This window comes from Mobula hypostoma, chromosome X2 (assembly GCF_963921235.1).
Source record: "Mobula hypostoma chromosome X2, sMobHyp1.1, whole genome shotgun sequence".
Taxonomy (NCBI): Eukaryota; Metazoa; Chordata; class Chondrichthyes; order Myliobatiformes; family Myliobatidae; genus Mobula; species Mobula hypostoma.
In genome coordinates, this window is record NC_086129.1 from 36,855,732 (window position 1) to 36,874,493 (window position 18,762).

The 18,762-nt window shown below is 40.8% G+C and overlaps 1 protein-coding gene across 1 annotated transcript in view; it reads right to left on the minus strand.

The window, feature by feature from the left end:
• Positions 1–18,762, minus strand: part of cbl (Cbl proto-oncogene, E3 ubiquitin protein ligase) — a 151,679-nt gene that overhangs the window by 11,810 nt on the left and 121,107 nt on the right. The window contains exons 9-10 of the mRNA XM_063038490.1: positions 11,311–11,511; positions 4,595–4,726 (exon numbers count right to left, since the gene is read on the minus strand). Coding sequence (XP_062894560.1) covers positions 4,595–4,726; positions 11,311–11,511 — 333 coding nt within the window. The remainder of the gene's footprint in view (positions 1–4,594; positions 4,727–11,310; positions 11,512–18,762) is intronic.

The following is an 18,762-nucleotide window of genomic DNA, read 5'->3' on the forward strand; positions in this document are numbered from 1 at the left end:
TCTTAAATGCCCCTAATGTGCAATTCCTTCCACCCATTTAAAACCTATGCCCTGTTGTTTTTAATACTTTTACCACCTACCCTACCCTTACCACATAAACCTTATACACCTCTATTAGTCACCCCCTTAGGCTCCTTCACCCCAAGGAAAACATACCTAGCTTGCCCAGTCTTTCTCCGTAATTCAAGTCTTCAAATCCATGCAAATCTTGGTGAATCTGCTCTGCAATCTCTCCTATGCAGCCATATCCTTCCTGAAGTACTGTGATCAGAACTTCAAGTGCAATATAACCAGTATTTTATAAAGTTGCTGCATATCGTGGCAAGTTTTATATCCTGTGCCCTGACTTAGGAAGGCAAGCTACTATAAGCCTCCTTCATTAGCGTATTTATCAGTTTTGCCATTTTCAGAAAAACTAGAGTTGAACTCATAGTTCCTTCTGTTCAACATTTTGGTTGCCTTGCCATTTACTGCATATGCCCTACCTCTGACTTCCCAGAATACCATCACCTCACACTTGCTACAATTAGATTCCCTTCGCCAATATTCTGCCGAGCTTTCCATCTGAACTATATTGACATAAATGGATCTGGGGTTGAGAGGGTGAACAGCTTTAAGTTCCTCATCATACACATCACCCAGGATTTCACGGGGTCTGTACATACCAGCTGTGTGATGAAAAAAGCACAACAGTGCCTCTTTCACCTCAGACGGCTGAAGAAGTTTGGTATGGGCTCCCCAATCCTAAGAAATTTCTACAGGGGCACAATTGAGAGCATCCTGACTGGCTGCATCACTGCCTGGAATGGGAACTGTACTTCCCTCAATCGCAGGATTCTGCAGAGAGTGGTGCAGACAGCCCAGCGCATCTGTAGATGTGAACTTCCCACTATTCGCAACACTTACAAAGACAGCTGAGTAAAAAGAGCCTGAAGGATCACTGGGGACCCGAGTCACCCCAACCACAAACTGTTCCAGCTGCTACCATCCAGGAAACAGTACTGCAGCATAAAAGCCATGACCAACAGGCTCTGGGACAGCTTCTTCCACCAGGCCATCAGACTGATTGATTCACACTGATACAATTGTATTTCTATGTTATATTGTCTGTCCTGTTGTACATACTATTTATTACAAATTACTATAAGTTGCACATTTAGACAGACGTAATGTAAAGATTTTTTACTCATGTATGTGAAGGATGTAAGTAATAAAGTCAATTCAATTCAATATTTTGGTGTAGCTTTAGACAACTTCCCTGCTTGGTTACACTAACTTTTGTGTCACCACAGAATTACTAATCATACCTCCTACACCCACATCCAGATTGTTAATAAGTGTCACAAACATCAAGATGCCCAGCACCAATCCACTTGGTACACCACTGGTAACAGACTTCCAATCAGAAAAACATCTTTACACAATGATCCATTGCTTCCCATCACTAAACCAGTTTTAGCTCCAACTAGCCAGTGCACCTTGGACCCCATGGGCATTAAAGTTCTAGACCAGCCGACTATGTGGGATCTGTCAAATGGGTTACTAATGTCTGTACAATTATTTACCACTCCGCCTTCCATCTTCTTAGTTATCTCATCAAAAAAAAAGTAACCAAAATTAGTGTGGCATATTTACTCTACACAAAGCAATGCTGAACATCCCTGATCAGCCCCTATTTTCCAAGAATACAGGTGTCCCCCGCTTTTCGAACGTTCGCTTTACGACCTCGCTGTTACAAAAGACCTACATTAGTTACCTGTTTTCGCTAACAGAAGGTGTTTTCACTGTTACAAAAAAAGGCAGTGCGCGATAAAAGGCAACGTGCCGGAACTGCATTCTAGCCGGCATTGCTTAAACACGTGCCTGTGAGCATCTGTGCTTTATGTCGATTTATTTTGAGCATCTGTTTGCAAGACGAGTTCTAAGGTATCGGAAAAGCCTAAAAGAGCTCGTAAGAGTGTTACACAGCGTAAAACTAGACATAATTAAGTGTTTTGATCATGGTGAACGAAGTAAGGACAAAGTGAATTTGGCTTGTGGAAGATGACGAAGATATTGAAGAGGTTTTGGCATCCCATGACCAAGAACTGATAGATGAAGAACTGATGCAATTGGAAGAGGAAAGGATAACAATCAAAACCGAATGCAGTAGCAAACGGACTGAAAGTGAAGCCGTCCAGGAACTGAACGTGAAGCAACTGCGTGAGATTTTCGCTGCAATGATGAAGTACAACTTTAATTTTGAAAGGGTACGTAGGTTTAGAGCATATTTGCAGGATGGTTTGAGTGCTTACAAAGAACTGTATGATAGAAAAATGCGCGAGGCTAAGCAGTCAAGCATACTGTCGTTTTTCAAGCCTTCCACATCAGCCACAGCAGACGACAAACCTCGACCTTCGACATCAAGGCAGGCAGACAGACATAGAAGAAGATGCCCTGCCTGCCCTGATGGAAACAGACGACGATGAGATGACACCTCAGTGTCCCACCACCTCAGTGGTCCCAACCTCCGGGCTGCGGACCGATACATTGCCGCGAAGCAAGCAGGGGTGCAGCAGTAGCCGGGACGCACCCAGCACATCTTTAAGAAAAAAAGCCAAAATAAACAAGCTAATTAATTAGGTGCTGCCTGGCACGTAGACGTCGGCCCAGATCAGAGGCGATTGCCGATTGCGTCGCCTCTGATCTGGGCCAACATTTACGTGCCGGGCAGCACCTAATTAATTAGCTTGTTTATTTCGGCTTTTTTCTTAAAGATGTGCTGGGTGCGTCCCGGCTACCGCTGCACCACTGCATGCTTCGTGGATCGGTATCTGTCCACGGCCTGGAGGTTGGAGACCACTGCACCACCCCAACCTCCGACGACTCAGCCTAACACACCATCATCAGAGTGCTCGGCGCTGTCTTCCCGATTCTGGTAAGTGATACTACACTGTACATACATTATTTCTACTTTATATAGGCTGTGTATTTTTATGTGTTATTTGGCATGGTTTGGCAGCTTCATAGCTTAAAGGTTACTGGAGAGACTGTTTCTGCTGAGAGCGCTTGCGTGAGATTTTCGCTACGGTGGACAGTGCGGCAATGATTGTAGACAAGTATTTCTACTTTATATAGGCTGTGTATTTATCATATCATTCCTGCTTTTATATATGTTACTGTTATTTTAGGTTTTGTGTGTTATTTGGCATGATTTGGTAGGTTATTTTTTTAGGTCTGCGAACGCTCACAAATTTTTCCCGTATAAATAAATGGTAATTGCTTCTTCACTTTACGATTTTCCGGCTTACGAACCGTTTCATAGGAATGCTCTACCTTCGGATGGTGGGGGGGAAACCTGTACATGAATGCTATCCCTGAAAAACAACTCCAATAATTTCCCTATTACTGATAAGAACTCAACCATCCTATAATTAGTTACTTGCCTTATCCCTGCTGTCTTTTTAAAAAACATTAGCTATCTTCCTGTCTTTGGACAACTCGTGCAGCTAACAAAGATACAAAAATCTCCATCAGTACTCCAGCTACTTCCTTGGTTTTCACAGCAACCTGAATGGGGAGGGGATTTATCAATCTTTTTGTTAGATATTATGTAGCACTCTCCCCACCATTTTAAAACCTTGCCTATATCACCTGGCTTCATGTGTAGAATACTCTTTTTGTCCCAATGGGAACCCATTCTTTCCCTGTCACCCGCTTGTTCCTGATGTACTCACAAGGCTTATAGAGCACATCTAACTTTCTGATTACTATTAAGGTGAGCATGAGTGGACTTCCAAATGGAGCTTGATACATATGCACAGAAGACATTAGCAAAAATTAGAGAAACAAAATTATCAATCAATATTCCAATGCTAAGAGACAGGAAACTGATATACTAAAAAAAGAGGCAGTGAGCACAGATAAACTATTCAACCACCTGGTCTATTCCTTTGTTACAGAGAATCTTTATGAATGCTATCCACAAAATCTTCCCTTGCTTTCTCTTTATTTTTCTTCTCATTAAAGTACTAGTTTATTAATTTCAGCTACTCCCACTCCTCAAGATTACAGGTTCTATTTTTAATCACAGAAAATAGGCACCAATTCCCTACTGGAATTACTTCTGATTGACAAATCATTCTAATCTTCATGCCCACCTATTTTCTATGATCAAGTCCCTAGAGTTACGCAAGTAAGCAGTAAGAACAGGGTACTGAATACAGATGTTCAAATATATTAATATTGAATGGCATGGTTGTCTCAAAGAAACAAGTAGCCTACTACTGTTTTCTATGTTTTAAGTATTGTTTCTTCCAGAATTGCAGTTGATGGGATTGGAGATGATGCTTTTTCCCCCTTTGCCACATCCATCAATTTCATCACACAAAACACTGGACAATTAAAACTATATTGGTAAGTATTTATCAAATCTATACTTTACACCTGTTATTGACCTGTTAATGATCTCCATCTACTTAAAGTACCTATTAGCAACCAAATCAAGATTAAGAACTCGTTACATTGGTTCCACAGAACATTACAAGAAGACAGAGATGCAGGGATCTTGCACAAGTAAACATAATAATGTCATCCTAATGAAATAGCTCCTTACCTTGGGTGAAACACAAGGACTAGGTGCACTGGACACAGTGGGTGATCGGTGCTGCAGCAGGTCTAAACGAGGAGGAACAGGTGGAAGTGCAGAATTCGGAGCTGGAGTGACTGGAGATGGAGGTCGTTCAATCTGAAGGGAAATAAATTGCAATGTAGTGAACAGGATCACACAAACATTGGGTAAAATCTCTACTGCAGAATGTTTTCTTCAAATTAAAATCAAAATTCTTGTTGAATGATCCACAAAAACCATTACTTCACCGTATAAAACAAACAACAAATTGATGAAAGGAAGCTATCAAATCATCTTGAACCTAATAGCTAAATGTCCTCTCTCAACATATAAAAAAATTTACTGCCATTGGCAGGAACACAAAGCTCAAGGTTGACAACTGGGAAATATCCAAAAACTTATCATCAGGGTTCACCCTGAAAACCTAGATGTTGAGACTAACTTGAATCCAGGTGGAACCTTAAAAGAGGAACCAAAGAGGAAAATAAAACTCAAACGTTGGAGCAAAGAATAAACAAAGGACAGGGAAAACAGGATGAAAAATTCATAGTATAACAAAATAAATTCTCTTCCATTTCAAATTCCAAAATTTAAAAATCTTTTAATAACATTTGAAGTACCCCCAACAAAATTTGTTACTCAGCATAAGCAGCTAGGAGTGTAAATAATCACAATCATCAACATTTAGGCAGAATACCAGTATCTTGATATGCAGAAGAAACTGCCTTTGCGCTGATGCAGAAAAAGATGCAAAAAACTACCTTGGTGTCAACAGAGGAAAGAAACAACAGGTTTACACTGTCATGGAATCAGAATACAACAATATGTAACTTGGCAATGAAGAAAGGAGCTATAGTGTTAAAATCTATTTTCTTCCAAAGAATCTGTGTTTACAACTGTCTGGCTTAAGAAGCCCTTGAATGGAAAAGCTTACAAAAAAAAAGTGGATGCAGCTAAGCCATCATGGATAAAGCCCTCCACACCATTGAGCTCTGTTGCAGGAAGCAGCATCCATCAAGTACCCTCACCATTCAGGCTGTGCTCTCTTCTCAATGCTGCCATCAGGAAGGTACAGTAGATAAAGGAGCCTCAGGACTCACAACCAGGTTCAGGAACAGTTATTACCCCTCAACCATCAGGTTCTTGAATTGGAGAGGATAACGACCCACCCCAACACTGCACTGTTCCCACAACACTTCATTTCCTATTATCAATATTTATGGATTTATTTGCGCAGTTAGTTGCCTTTTGTACATCAGTTGTTTGCCCGTCTTGTGCGCGATTTTTCATCAATTCTATTGTGTTTCTTTGTATTTACTGCAAATGCCCGCATGAAAATGAATCACGGTTATATATGGTGACATATATGTACTTTGATAACAAGTTTACTTTGAACTTTGAGCTGAAAAACAATGTTTTCAATAAAAGGGATGCAAGATGTTTTACTTTAATAATTCACAACAATTGATAACAGTTCTTTGCTCATGTAGAATTACAGAACAAACAGTTAATGGGCTCTATTGTTCAAGAATTATTCAATATTCAATTTCTAAAGCTGAAACACAACAGTAAAGATAATCAACTCATGCAACTCACTATTTGCTTTTCTTTTGCTAGGAGAGAGAGATTCAAGTGTTTAAAAGACGGAAAAATATTCAAGTCCTACTTTAAAAGAGATCACTAAAGTAATATGAAAGCTTTTAAAATTAATCTTTTGAAAAACAATGATCAAGACCGTTGCATACTTGATTATTTTCATAACATGCATCATTACATATCTGTTTCCCATTTCCTAATTGGCATTCAGATTAGAGTGCTCTATTGTGGCAGGGTACACCCACAGCCCTTCCTGGAATCAACCTATACACTTCCTCCTCAGTAGAAGGCAGCAGTGAGCCATTATAAGTCAATTGAGGAAACAAAGAAGTTTCAGGATCCTTGGAGGCCAGTTTAATTTTGAATTTTAAGAACTCAAAACAAAAATTTAGTTGGTCAAAAAAAATCAAAATACTGAAATATTCAAAATGCATAAAATATTTAAAACCATTCCCATGTTTCCCTTTAGACTGCACATTTTAAAAGCAAATACAGTTCCATTAGAATCCAAGTGATAGATCCAAGAAAAATCAAAAAATATTTTACCCCTCAAGTGGCATACAAATCCTTTTATTAGTTAAAAAGATGAAAAGACTCAGGTTTTGTACTCCTTATATAGATTAATCCTTCAGTTCTTTAAGTACTATACTGCACAGCTATAAATTTTCAATCCTGTAACCACCCTTTTACAATATACAATGCACTTTTCAACAATATTTAATGGATAGCATCAGCTGCAGGAACATGGGCTGACTATTCTCCTCCCTACCCAAGGAACACTGAAGTCAATTATGGCACCCCAACACCCAAGTTACTGCAGACATTGTATCAAAGTTGCAAACACAGCTTGGTATGGAAACACCAATGACCATGAACTGGCAATCCAACAAAAAGTAGTGAATTGTGGATTCAGTTCTTGGGCATTCACGGCCAGTCGATTGTGGATGAAGCCCTCCAAACCATTGAGCACATTTGCATGGAACTTTGTCACAGAAAAGCAGCACCCATTGAGGACCCCCCCCTTCCCCCACAACCAGGCCATGCTCTCTTCTCGCTGCTGCCATCAGGAAGATGGAACAGGAAGGAGCCTCAGGACCCACACCACCAGGTTCAGGAACAATTATTACCCGTCTATCATCAGGCTCTTGAACCGGGGGAGGGGAGGAATAACTTCACTCACCCCATCACCGAACTATTTCCACTACCTATGAACTCACTTTCAAGGACTCATCTAATGTTCTCAATATTTATTGCTTATTTATTATTATTATTTTGTTTTGCATTAGCAGTGTGTTGGTTGTTTGTCTGTCCTGCTCAGTATGGTCTTTCATTGATTCTATTGTGTTTCTTGGATTCACATTGTATGCCTGCAAGAAAATGAATCTCAAGTAATGATAAATTGACTTTGAACTGTGAAACCATGATTTTTGTGCTCCAGGTAGCTGACAAGATTTAAATTCAAACAGTTCAGATAATCATTTCGTATTTTCATTTTTCATGAAGGTGATACAGATTAATTGAGATGTGATTACTTGAAAAGTTTGAAGACAAAATGTTCAAAGTATAAATCCACACCTCACATCAATAGTTGACTTGGCACACATTCTGCCTGCAAATTGCCTTAAAATATGTAGAAATATATATGTTTTGTTTTACCTTGACTTCATAAAATTTAGAGAACAAAAATCTTAATCCTGCAGCATAAATTACACCAATTGTTTGCATTGTCAAAGTTCTGTATTTTCTTTTGAATTATGTATATAACTTGGAAGCATACATGAAATTTTCACCATTTGGATAAGCACAAAATAAGCTATTAATTGCAGCTTCCCAAATATTTCATCTCCCACTGCGCCCCCCCCCAACTCGTTCAATCAGAAGATTACATCACCAGTCAGCAATCACTCATCCTGTACAGTAGGTGGTGGTAATGGGATTATGAAATGTTTGTACCACATCTTCCTGGACATAAATAGCATCACTGGGATCAAGATAGAATGTCCACCTGCTCAATTATATTACAAAAAGCTGCTGCATTTCTTTAGAAGTTATTAATATGTCGAATTTACATCTGAGGTTATACGTTTGTATTTATACTTTAATTGCCATTGCAAAATAGAAAACAAGCAACTTGACCACAGCAGTATTTCACAAATAGCAAAAAAACAAACAGAAAATTTGCTTTAATAATGCTAAACAACAGATGCTGAGGGTTAAAGTATTGAAAGGGCACCAAGGACAATTCCTGTGCACTGGGCTGTAATGTAGCAGAGTGTCTAAGGTGAACTAATTAGTTGAATCATTAAGCAGAAGAAAACTCCCATATTTGAAGCACCACTCTTTTGCGTGTGTTTTTAAAAGCAGTGTAAAGCAATGAAAATGAAAGATTAAACATTAAAAGTGTGCGTTCCAGAGAACAAAGCCAAAATTCTCTCACAGTCCCAACTAGCAGAGCAAATTAAACTAATAAATCACCACCACATAGATCCAAGTATAAAGACCTGTTAAAATCGCCACCAAATCTTCAACGTCAGTTTCTTAAATTTAGTACTCAGGCAGTTGCTCTGGATCAAGGGTGACTCTCTTCTTTAACTCCGTAGGTACGGAAATGACAAACAAGGACAATGTAGGACACACAGTTGGGCTGGGTGGTGGCTGACAAGATCAATGGGTGGATAGTTTGTGATGTGGTCCACTCCTATCACTTAGGCTAGGCTCCGTGCACCCAATTCACAAACTCACAATTCGCAGTGCCATCCCAAAAACAACTACTCCATTCTGCAAGGTTTTGGGCCAGGGATTTCCAGACATTCAAGACGACATTCTGTTTTTCAAGGTGGTTTTAATAACATTCATAAGCACATAAGACACAGGAGCAGGAGTAGGCCATCTGGCCCATCAAGCTTGCTCCACCATTCAATAAGATCATGGCTGATCTGACTATGGACTCATCCCCACCTCCATGCCTTTTCCCCATAACCCTTAATTCTCCGACTATGCAAAAATCCATCCAATCTTGTCTTAAATATATTTACTGGGGTAGCCTCCACTGCTTCATTGGGCAGAGAATTCCACAGATTTACCACTCTTTTGGAAAAGCAGCTCCTCCTCATCTTCGTCCTAAACTTACTTCCCCCAAATCTTGAGTCTATGTCCCCTAGTTCTAGTCTCATGAACCAGTGGAAACAACTTTCCTGCCTCTATTTTCCCTATCCCTTTCCTAATTTTATATGTTTCTATAAGATCTCCTCTCATTCTTCTGAATGTCAGCAAGTACTGTCCCAGGCGACTCAATCTCTCCTCAGTCTAATCCCCTTATCTCTGGAATTAACCTGGCGAACCTCCTCTGCACCGCCTCCAAAGCCAATATATCCTTCCTCAAGTAAGGAGACCAGAACTACACACAGTACTCCAGATGCGACATCTCCAGTACCCTGTACAGTTGCAGCGTAACCTCCCTGCTGTTAAATTCAATCCCTCCAGCAATGAAGGCCAACATTCCATTTGCCTTCTTGATAGCCTGTTGTACCTGCAAACCAACCTTCTGTGATTCATGCACAAACACTCCCAAGTCCCTCTGTACAGCAGTATGCTGCAATCTTTTACCATTTAAATAATAATCTGCTCTTTCATTTTTCCTTCCAAAGTGGATGACCTTGAATTTACCAACATTGTACTCCCAACAGACCCTTGCCCACTCACTTATCTATATCTCTCTGCCAACTCTCCGTACCCTCTGCACAATTTACTTTTCCACTCAATTTAATGTCATCAACAAACTTAGATACACTACACTCAGTCCCCTCTTCCAGATCATTAATGTACATCGTGAACCGTTGCGGGCCCAGCGCCAACCCCTGTGGCACACCGCTCACCACTGATTGAAACACCCATGTATCCCAACTCTCTGCTTTCTATTGGTTAACCAATCCTCTATCCATGCTAATACATCACCCCCAACTTTATGCATCCTTTATCTTATGGATAAGCCTTTTATGTGGCACTTTATCAAACGCCTTCTGGAAATCCAAGTAAATAATGTCCATCTGTTCCCCTGTATCCACTGCATTCGTTATATCCTCAAAGAACATCAGTAAGTTTGTCAAACAGGACCTGCCTTTGCTGAATCCATCCTGCATCTGCATGATGGATCCATTTCTTTCCAGATGCCTCACTATTTCTTCTTTAATGATAGCATCATGAATCTTTACATCATCTCCAATGACAGAACTTCCAATAGTGTCCTTGGCGTCAGACTGAGAACAATACGGCCTGACCAATGTGTCCAAATGAGTGCAATACAGAGGTCAATTCTGGGGTCATTAGGCTGGGATGGATGCTGAAGTTTATTCACTTTGTCTGGCAATAAGTAATCTGGAAGGAGTTTACAACAAATCTTTTGTATTAAGATTATTATTTTGTCTTCTCAGATTAGCAAAGGTCACTGCAGCTGATTGTTATAGATGGTTGCTGAATTCTGCATGAATTCTATATCCAGATTGCTGTGTTCCATAGCAAACTAATAGAAAAATAGTACTTTATAATTTGAATGCATATTTAAGATAACGAAGCATCTACTTCAGAAAGAACATGATCCAGAGAAACACAAAGACATCCAAATAAAATTACTTCTTTGTGGGGTCTAGGGAACATTATGTTTGAAGCATAATTATTGTTCAATTTATATAACTTTCAACTTGTGACACTCGATGGCACAATAATAAAATTCAAATTTACGAAAAGATTTTCCTCAGTATTTCTAACAGTTCAGGAGCATAGAGGACATTGCATACAAGCAATCAATTTTTACTAATCCACTACGCTTGTTGAAGCATACCTCACCTTGTAGCATTGCAGTTCCGGATTCCTATTGCTATTTGCAGTTAGATTTCTACAAATTGGTAACACTAACTTTCATTTCAATATAAAAGCCCATTAAAGCACATGTAATTGAAAATCATAGCCAATATATAGGCTATGCTCTTTCTGAAGTGGGGACCAGTAACTTATGTGTACACTGGCCCTTTACCAATAAATCTTCAATCCACTATTGGTCCTGGAATGCTTTTTTAAAAAAAAAAATCACACCCTAGTCTTTAAGTTACCTTTGTATTTGCCAGCTTGTTCATCATAAACAATTCATCACTACGGTCATCATCTTCATCCTCAAAATTCGGAGATAACATTGCTTCCATTCCCAGCCGGGTTTGACCTGGCCCATCTTTCGGGTCAAAAGGGTCCACAACAATTGGTTCAGTGCCTTTTATCTCACAACGACAAAATGGACATCCTTGACCTTCAGATTCCTAAATAGAGAACATGGAATTTAATCAGCTGTTGTCGACTGCGAAGGGACAACCAGTGCAAAGGCACTGAGGCAGTATCATGGAGCTATACCCAAAGTATTAATACAAAAATAATAGATATGACTATGCAACAGAAATGTGTTACAAATAGAATATGAGCAAATACACCAAAGAGGTAAACACATCCAAACTACTTTAAATACGTAACATCCTTGATTCATGACATGAGAAACAAGTTTATTTCTACTGGCATTTAATTGCTAATGTATCTTTTCTCCGGATACAAGTTTTACAAATCTGTAATTTCATACAACTCATATCTAGAAACTGTATGGAAATCAGAACAGCTAGTGCCCAGTGGAATTATGCAACTTGGCCTCCAGTAACTCTTATACATAAACCCGATATTAAGCGTCTTTTAAAAAAAAGATACAAGCACAGAAGCAGGCCCATCCTGCCCAACAAAACCACACCATCCAATTACGTCCCTGTGACCAATTAACCCACTAACCTGTACATCTTTGCACTGTGGGAGGAAACAGAGTCATGGGGAGAACGACCTTACAGATTTTTTTCCCCATTAAAAAAATCCTTACTTGATCTCAAGCTTCTTCTATGAGATGGTGTGCTATGATTTATCATTAAAAATTTCAAACCATAGAACAGACTTTTTAAAAAATGTTCCAATAAATGTGGACAGTGAGATTTGATTTGTTTACTTGCGGCTTTATTCTGCAGTCATCAATTTCAGATTCATACTTTGATTTAGATTTCTCATATGCATCACTTCTGTTAACAACCAACATGGGGGAGCTGCTACGACTGGGTCTCTGGTACTGTGGCTCAGAAGCGGGGGGAGAAAAGGACTACAGTAGTGAAGGGGACTCCATATTTAGAAGAGTAGACATGAGATTCTGTGGACATAATGGAAAAGGGAGGAGGCCCTGAAGAAAGTTTAGGAAGCTAGGTGGAAAACTGAACAGCAGGACCTCCAGGGTAGTATTCTCTGGATTGCTGCCTGTGCCACACACTAGTGAGGGTAAGAATAGGATGATTTGGCAGATGAATGTCTAGCTGAGAAATTGGTGCAGGGGGCAGAGTTACAGATTTCTAGATCATTGGAACCTCTTCTGGGGAAGGTATAACCAGAACAGAAGGGACAGATTACACCTGAACCCAAGGGGGATCAATATCCTTGCAAGCAGGTTTGCTCGAACTGTTGGGGAGGGTCTAAACTAATTTGGCAGGGAAAATGGAAATTGAGTGATAGGGCTGAGAATGGGGCAGTTGGTATACAAGCAAAGGCAGTGTGTAGTGAGACAGTCAAGAAGGACAGGCAGATAGGGCAAAATTGCAGTCAGTGAGTTGAGTTGCAGTATAATGTGGGACAAAATCGGAAAGGGTGACTAATACAGGACTGAAGGTGTTATATTTGAATGCACACAGTATACAGAATAAAGCAGATTACTTTGTAGCGCAGTTAGGGATTGGTAGATATGATGTTGTGGGCATCACTGAGTTGTGGCTGAAATATTATGTCTGGGAGCTTAACATCCAAGGATACACATTGTATCAAAAGGACAGGCAGGTAGGCAGAGGGGGATAAAATCAAATCTCTTCTAGAAAGAGGTGACATAGGATAGGAAGGTGTATAATCTTTGTGGATAGAGTTAAGTACCTGCAAGGGTAAAAAGACCCTGTTGGGAGTTATGTACAGGCCTCCAAACAGTAGCCAGGATGTGGCTTTTTAGAGCAGTTTGTGGTTGAGCCCACTAAGGGATCAGTTAATCTGGATTGGGTGTTATGTGATGAACCGGATTTGATTAGAGCGCTTAAGGTAAAAGAACCCTAAGGAGACAGTGATGTTAATATGATAGAATTCACCCAGCAATTTGAGAGGGAGAAGCTAAAGTCAGATGTTTCAGTATTACAGTAGAGTAAAGGGAATTACAGAGGGATGAGAGAGGAGCTGGCCAAAGTTGATTGGAAGGAGACACTAGCAGGGATGATGATAGAACAGCAATGGCTGTTCTGGGAGTTTCTGGGAGCAATTCCGAAGGTGCAGGATATATACATCACAAAGAAGTAGTAGTATTCTAAAAGAAAGATGACAACTGTGGCTGACAAGCCAAAGCCAACGCCAACATAAAAGGCAAAGAGAGGGCATACAATAGAGCAATAATTAGTGGGAAGTTAGAGGATTAAGAAGCATTTAGAAAAGCCTTAAGGAACAAAAAGATGAAATATGAAGGTAAGCTAGGAAACTGAACTGGTCTAGCCATATAACCCACTGTGGCTAACCAAGCAGGTCACAGGCTAGGAACCCTGTAGCATGTAACTCACCTGACTCCTCAAAGCCTGTCCAACATCTACAAGGCTCAGGACAGGAGTTTAATGGAATACTCGCCACTTGCCTGGATGACTGCAGGTCCACCAACACTCAAGAAGCTTGACACCTTCCAGTACAAGGCAGCTCACTTGATTGGTACCCCTTCCACAAGCATCCAATCCCTCCACCATCGACAAATCATTGCAGCAGTGTGTACTATTTACAAGATACACTGCAAAAACACACCAAAGTTCCTAAGGCAGCACCTTCCAGACCCACGATAACTACCAACTAGAAGGACAAAAAACAGCAGATAGCTGGGAACACCACCACTTGGAAATCCCCCTCCAAGTCACTCACCATCCTGACTTGAAAACATATCGCTGTTCCTTCATTGTTGCTGGGTCAAAACCATGGCATTCCCTAACAGCACAATGGGTGCACCTCAGGGACTGCAGTGGTTCAAGAAGGCAGCTCATCACCACCTTCTCAAGGGCAACTAGGGATGGGCAATAAATGCTGTCTTAGCTGGCGACACTCACATTCCATAAACAAATAAAAAAAGTTAACCAATAATATCAAAGAGGATACCAAACATTTCTTCAGATATATAAAAAATAAAAGAGAGGCAAGTAGATCTTGGACTACTGGAAAATGACGCTTGAGAGATAATAATGGGGGACAAGGGAATGGCAGATGAACTGAGCAAGTCTTCAGTGTCAGTCTTCACCATGGAAGACACTAGCAGTATGCCGAAAGTTCGAGTGTCAGGGGCAGAAGTGAGTGCAGTTGCTATTACTAGGGAGAAGTTGCTTGGGAAGTTGAAAGGTCTGAAGATACAAGTCATCTAGACCAGATGGACTACACCCCAGGGTTTTGAAAGAGGTGGCTGAAGAGAAGGAGGCATTAAAGACCTTTCAAGAATCACTAAATTCTGACATGGTTCTGGTGGACTGGAAAATTGCAAAGGTCACTCCACTCTTCAAGAAGGGAGGGGGGGGGCAGAAGAAAGGAAATTATAGGTCAGTTAACCTGATCTCAGTGGTTGGGAAGATGCTGGAGTCGACTGTTAAGGATGAGGTTTCAGGGTACTTGGAGGCACATGGTAAAATAGGCCAGAGTCAACATGGTTTCCTTAAATAATACCCCTTTGAGCACAGAGCGGAGGCCCATACTGCAGATATCCTGTGTGCCCTGTTCATGTCACTGGACTTGGAACACAGAGCGGAGGCCTGATCTGCAGGTGGCATTCATCACCCATCCACATCGCTGGACTTCCAACACGGAGTTCGGAGTAGAGGCTTGACCTCTAACTCCTACACCCCTGTCCCTATACCCTAATCTGACCTATAACCTCTCCTCTGTCCCCAAAACTATTCCCAATAACTTAAAAAAAACAACTAAGTCTGAACCACCATTTCGACACAGACTGGAGCTCAGCTCCATCTTAACTAAAAATTGAGAAATATGATTCTGGTCATTCTAGAGGTTAGACATTCCCTGATCTAAAATCTAGTTAAACATCTGCCAGCAGGGTTTCCTGATGCAGTACTAACCTAAAAAAAAAACACAAATTTAACAGATGCTGAGTTGCAGGACAAATTGAACCTTAAGTAGGCAAAAACAAAGCCAGATATTCTTGATAAAGAAAATTAATCTATGACAGCACAGAAACCACCAAAACCTGCAATTCTTACTGTGATGTTGCATCACTCTATAATTGCTTGCTCTTTACATTAGCAGAGCACCATCCCAAGTTACTGACTTCAGCCTATTTTATTATGTGCCTCCAAGTACCCCAAAACCTCATCCTTAATAATGGACTATCCTGCCAACCACTCAAGTCAGACTCACTGGACTATAATTTCCTGCATTTTGTGTCAATTCCTTCCTAAAGGCTGGATCGTCATTTTAGATCTTCCAGTTCTCCAGAACCGTTCCAGAATCAAGTGATTTTTGAAAGACCATTATTAATGCCTCCACAATCTCTTTAGCTACCTCTTTCAAAACCCTGAGGTGTAGTCCATCTAGTCAGGTGACTTATTTGCCTTCAGATGCTTCAGCTCCCCAAGTACCTTTCCCTTAGTAATAACAACTACACTCACTTCTGCTGACACACTCAAATTTCTGGCAGGCTACTCTTGTTTTCCATAGTGAAGACAAATGCAAAACACTTATTCCGATTGTCCACCTTTTCTTTGTTCCCCATTACTACCTCTCCAGCACCATTTTCCCGCGGTTCAATGTCCACACTTGCCTCTTTTTTTTACTCTTTATAGAGCTGAAAACCTCTTCTATTATTGGTTAGCTTACCTTCATATTTCATCTTCTTTCTCCTCATCACTTTAGATATCTAGCTTCCCACTAATTTTGCTATATTGTATGCCCTCTGCTACTTTTATGCTGCCTTTGACTTCTGACAGCCTCATCCTCCCTTTAGAATGTTTTTCTTCTTTGGGATGAACCAATCCTTCATCAACCAAATTACTCCCAGAACTCCAGCCATTGCTGCTTGGCCAGCTCTTCTCTCATGCCTCTGTAGTTACCTTTACTCAACTACAATACTAATACATCCAACTTTACTTTCTCCCCCTCAAACTGCAGGGTGAATTTTATCATATTATGATCACTGCCTCCAGGGTTCCTTTGTCATAAGCTCCCTAAATAAATCTGGTTCATTACACAACACACAATTTAGAATTGCCTTTTCCCTAGTGGACTCAACCACAGGCTGCTCTGAAAAAAAAACATCTCGTAGGCATTCTACAAATTCACTCTCTTTGGGATCCAGTGCCAACCTGATCTTTCCAATCTACCTGCATATTGAAATTCCCCATAACCACTGTAACATTGCCCTTTTTACATGCCTTTTCTATCTCATGTTGTAATTTGTACCCCAAATCCTGGTTACTGTTCGGAGGCCAGTATACAAGTTCCATCAAGGTCTTTTTACCCTTGCAGTTCCTTGACTTTACTCAAAGATGCTGCATCTTCTGATCCTATGTCACTTCCAAGGATTTGATTTAATTTTTTTTGAACCAACAAAGCCACCTGACCCACCTGCTTGTCCTTTTGATACAATGTGTATCATTGGATGTTAAACTCCCAGTTGTGATCTTTCTTCGACCATGACTCAGTGACGCCCACAACATCATATCTGCCAATTTCTAAATATGTTACAAGATCATCCACCTTATTTCGTATAATGCATGCATCCAGTCCTTCAGTCCTGTGTTGACGACCCTTCTTTTCAATTGTCTCCATGCTGCCTGAAGTTCAATTCCCTTCTCTTTTACTTTATCCATTCTTTTCTAAGCTATTGAACCCATACCCCACTGTTATTTAGTTTAAAGCCCTATCCACAGCCCAAGTTATGTGATTTACCAGCATGGTTCAGATGGAGCCTGCCCCACTGGAATAGTTCCCTTCTTTCCTAATACTGGTGCCAATGTCCCACAAATTCAAACCCACTTCTCCCACCCCCAATCTTTGACCCACACATTGAGCTCTCTGATTGAATTAACCCAATGCCAATTTGCACATGACTCAGTTAACAATCCAGAGATCATCTTTTTTGGTTCTGCATTTTAATTTAGTCCCTACCTGCTCAAATTCCCTCACAAGAGCCCTTTATTTTTGTTCTTCCTACATCATTCTTACCCATATGGACCATGGAAACGGGATCTTTCCCCTCCCACTCCAAATTCCTCTGCAGGTCAATGAGATGTCTCAAACCTGGGCACCAGGTAGGCAACACAGCCTTGGGGACTCTCGATCCTTGCAACAGAAAACTGAGACCATTCTCCTGACTATACCTAACATCATGAATGACTGATGTTTCACTGCCAGATGAGCTCCATGCCTTTTATGCATTCTTTGAAAGGGAGAATAAAACTACACCTGAGAGAATCCCTGCAGCATCTGGTGCCCCTGTGATCTCTGTCTTGGGAGTCTGACGTCAGAACATCTTACGAGAAGGTGAACCCTCGCAAGGCGTCAGGCTCTGGTGTACCTCTGCAACCAACTAGGGGGAGTGTTTAAGGACATCTTAAATCTCTCACTGCTGCAGTCAGAAGTTCCCACCTGTTTCAAAAAGGCAACAATCATACTAGTGCCCAAAAGCAGGGTGAGCTACCTCAACAACTATAACCCAGTTGCACTCACGCTTGTGATAAGGGCTTTGAGAGGTTGGCCATGGCTAGAATCAAATCCTGCCAAAGCAAGGGCTTGAACTCACTGCAATTTGCCAATCTCCACAATAGTTCTACAACATGCAATCTCACTTGCTCTCCACTTGGCCTTGGACCAACTGGTTAATAGCAATACCTGTATCAGGCTACTGGTTATTGATTATAGCTCAACATTCAACACCACCGTATCTTCAGTACTAATCAACAAGCTCCAAAACCTGGGTTCTGTACCTCCTTCTGCAACTGGATCCTTGACTTCATCAGGAGACCAGTCAGTGCAGATCGGAAATAACATCTCCTCTGCTCTGACAATCAACACTGACACAATGAGAATGTGTGCTTAGCCTACTGCTCTACTCTCTCTACACCCACGACTGTATGGCTAGGCACAGCTTAAACATCATCTATAAATTTGTCGATGACACAACTATTGTTGTGAGAATTTCAGATGGTGACAAGGAGGCATACAGGAGTGAGATAGATCATCTGGTTGAGTGAACTTGTAACAACAACCTAGCATTTAACATCTGTAAGAACAAATGATTGATTGTGGATTTCAGGAAGGGGAAGCCATGGGAAACACACCGGCCCTCATTGAGGGATCTGCAATGGAAAGGGTGAGCGGTTTCAGGTTGTTGGATGTCAACATTTCTAAACATCCATCTTGGGACCAACATAATGATGCAATTACGAAGAAGGCACACCAGCAGCTAAATTCCATCAGGAGTTTCA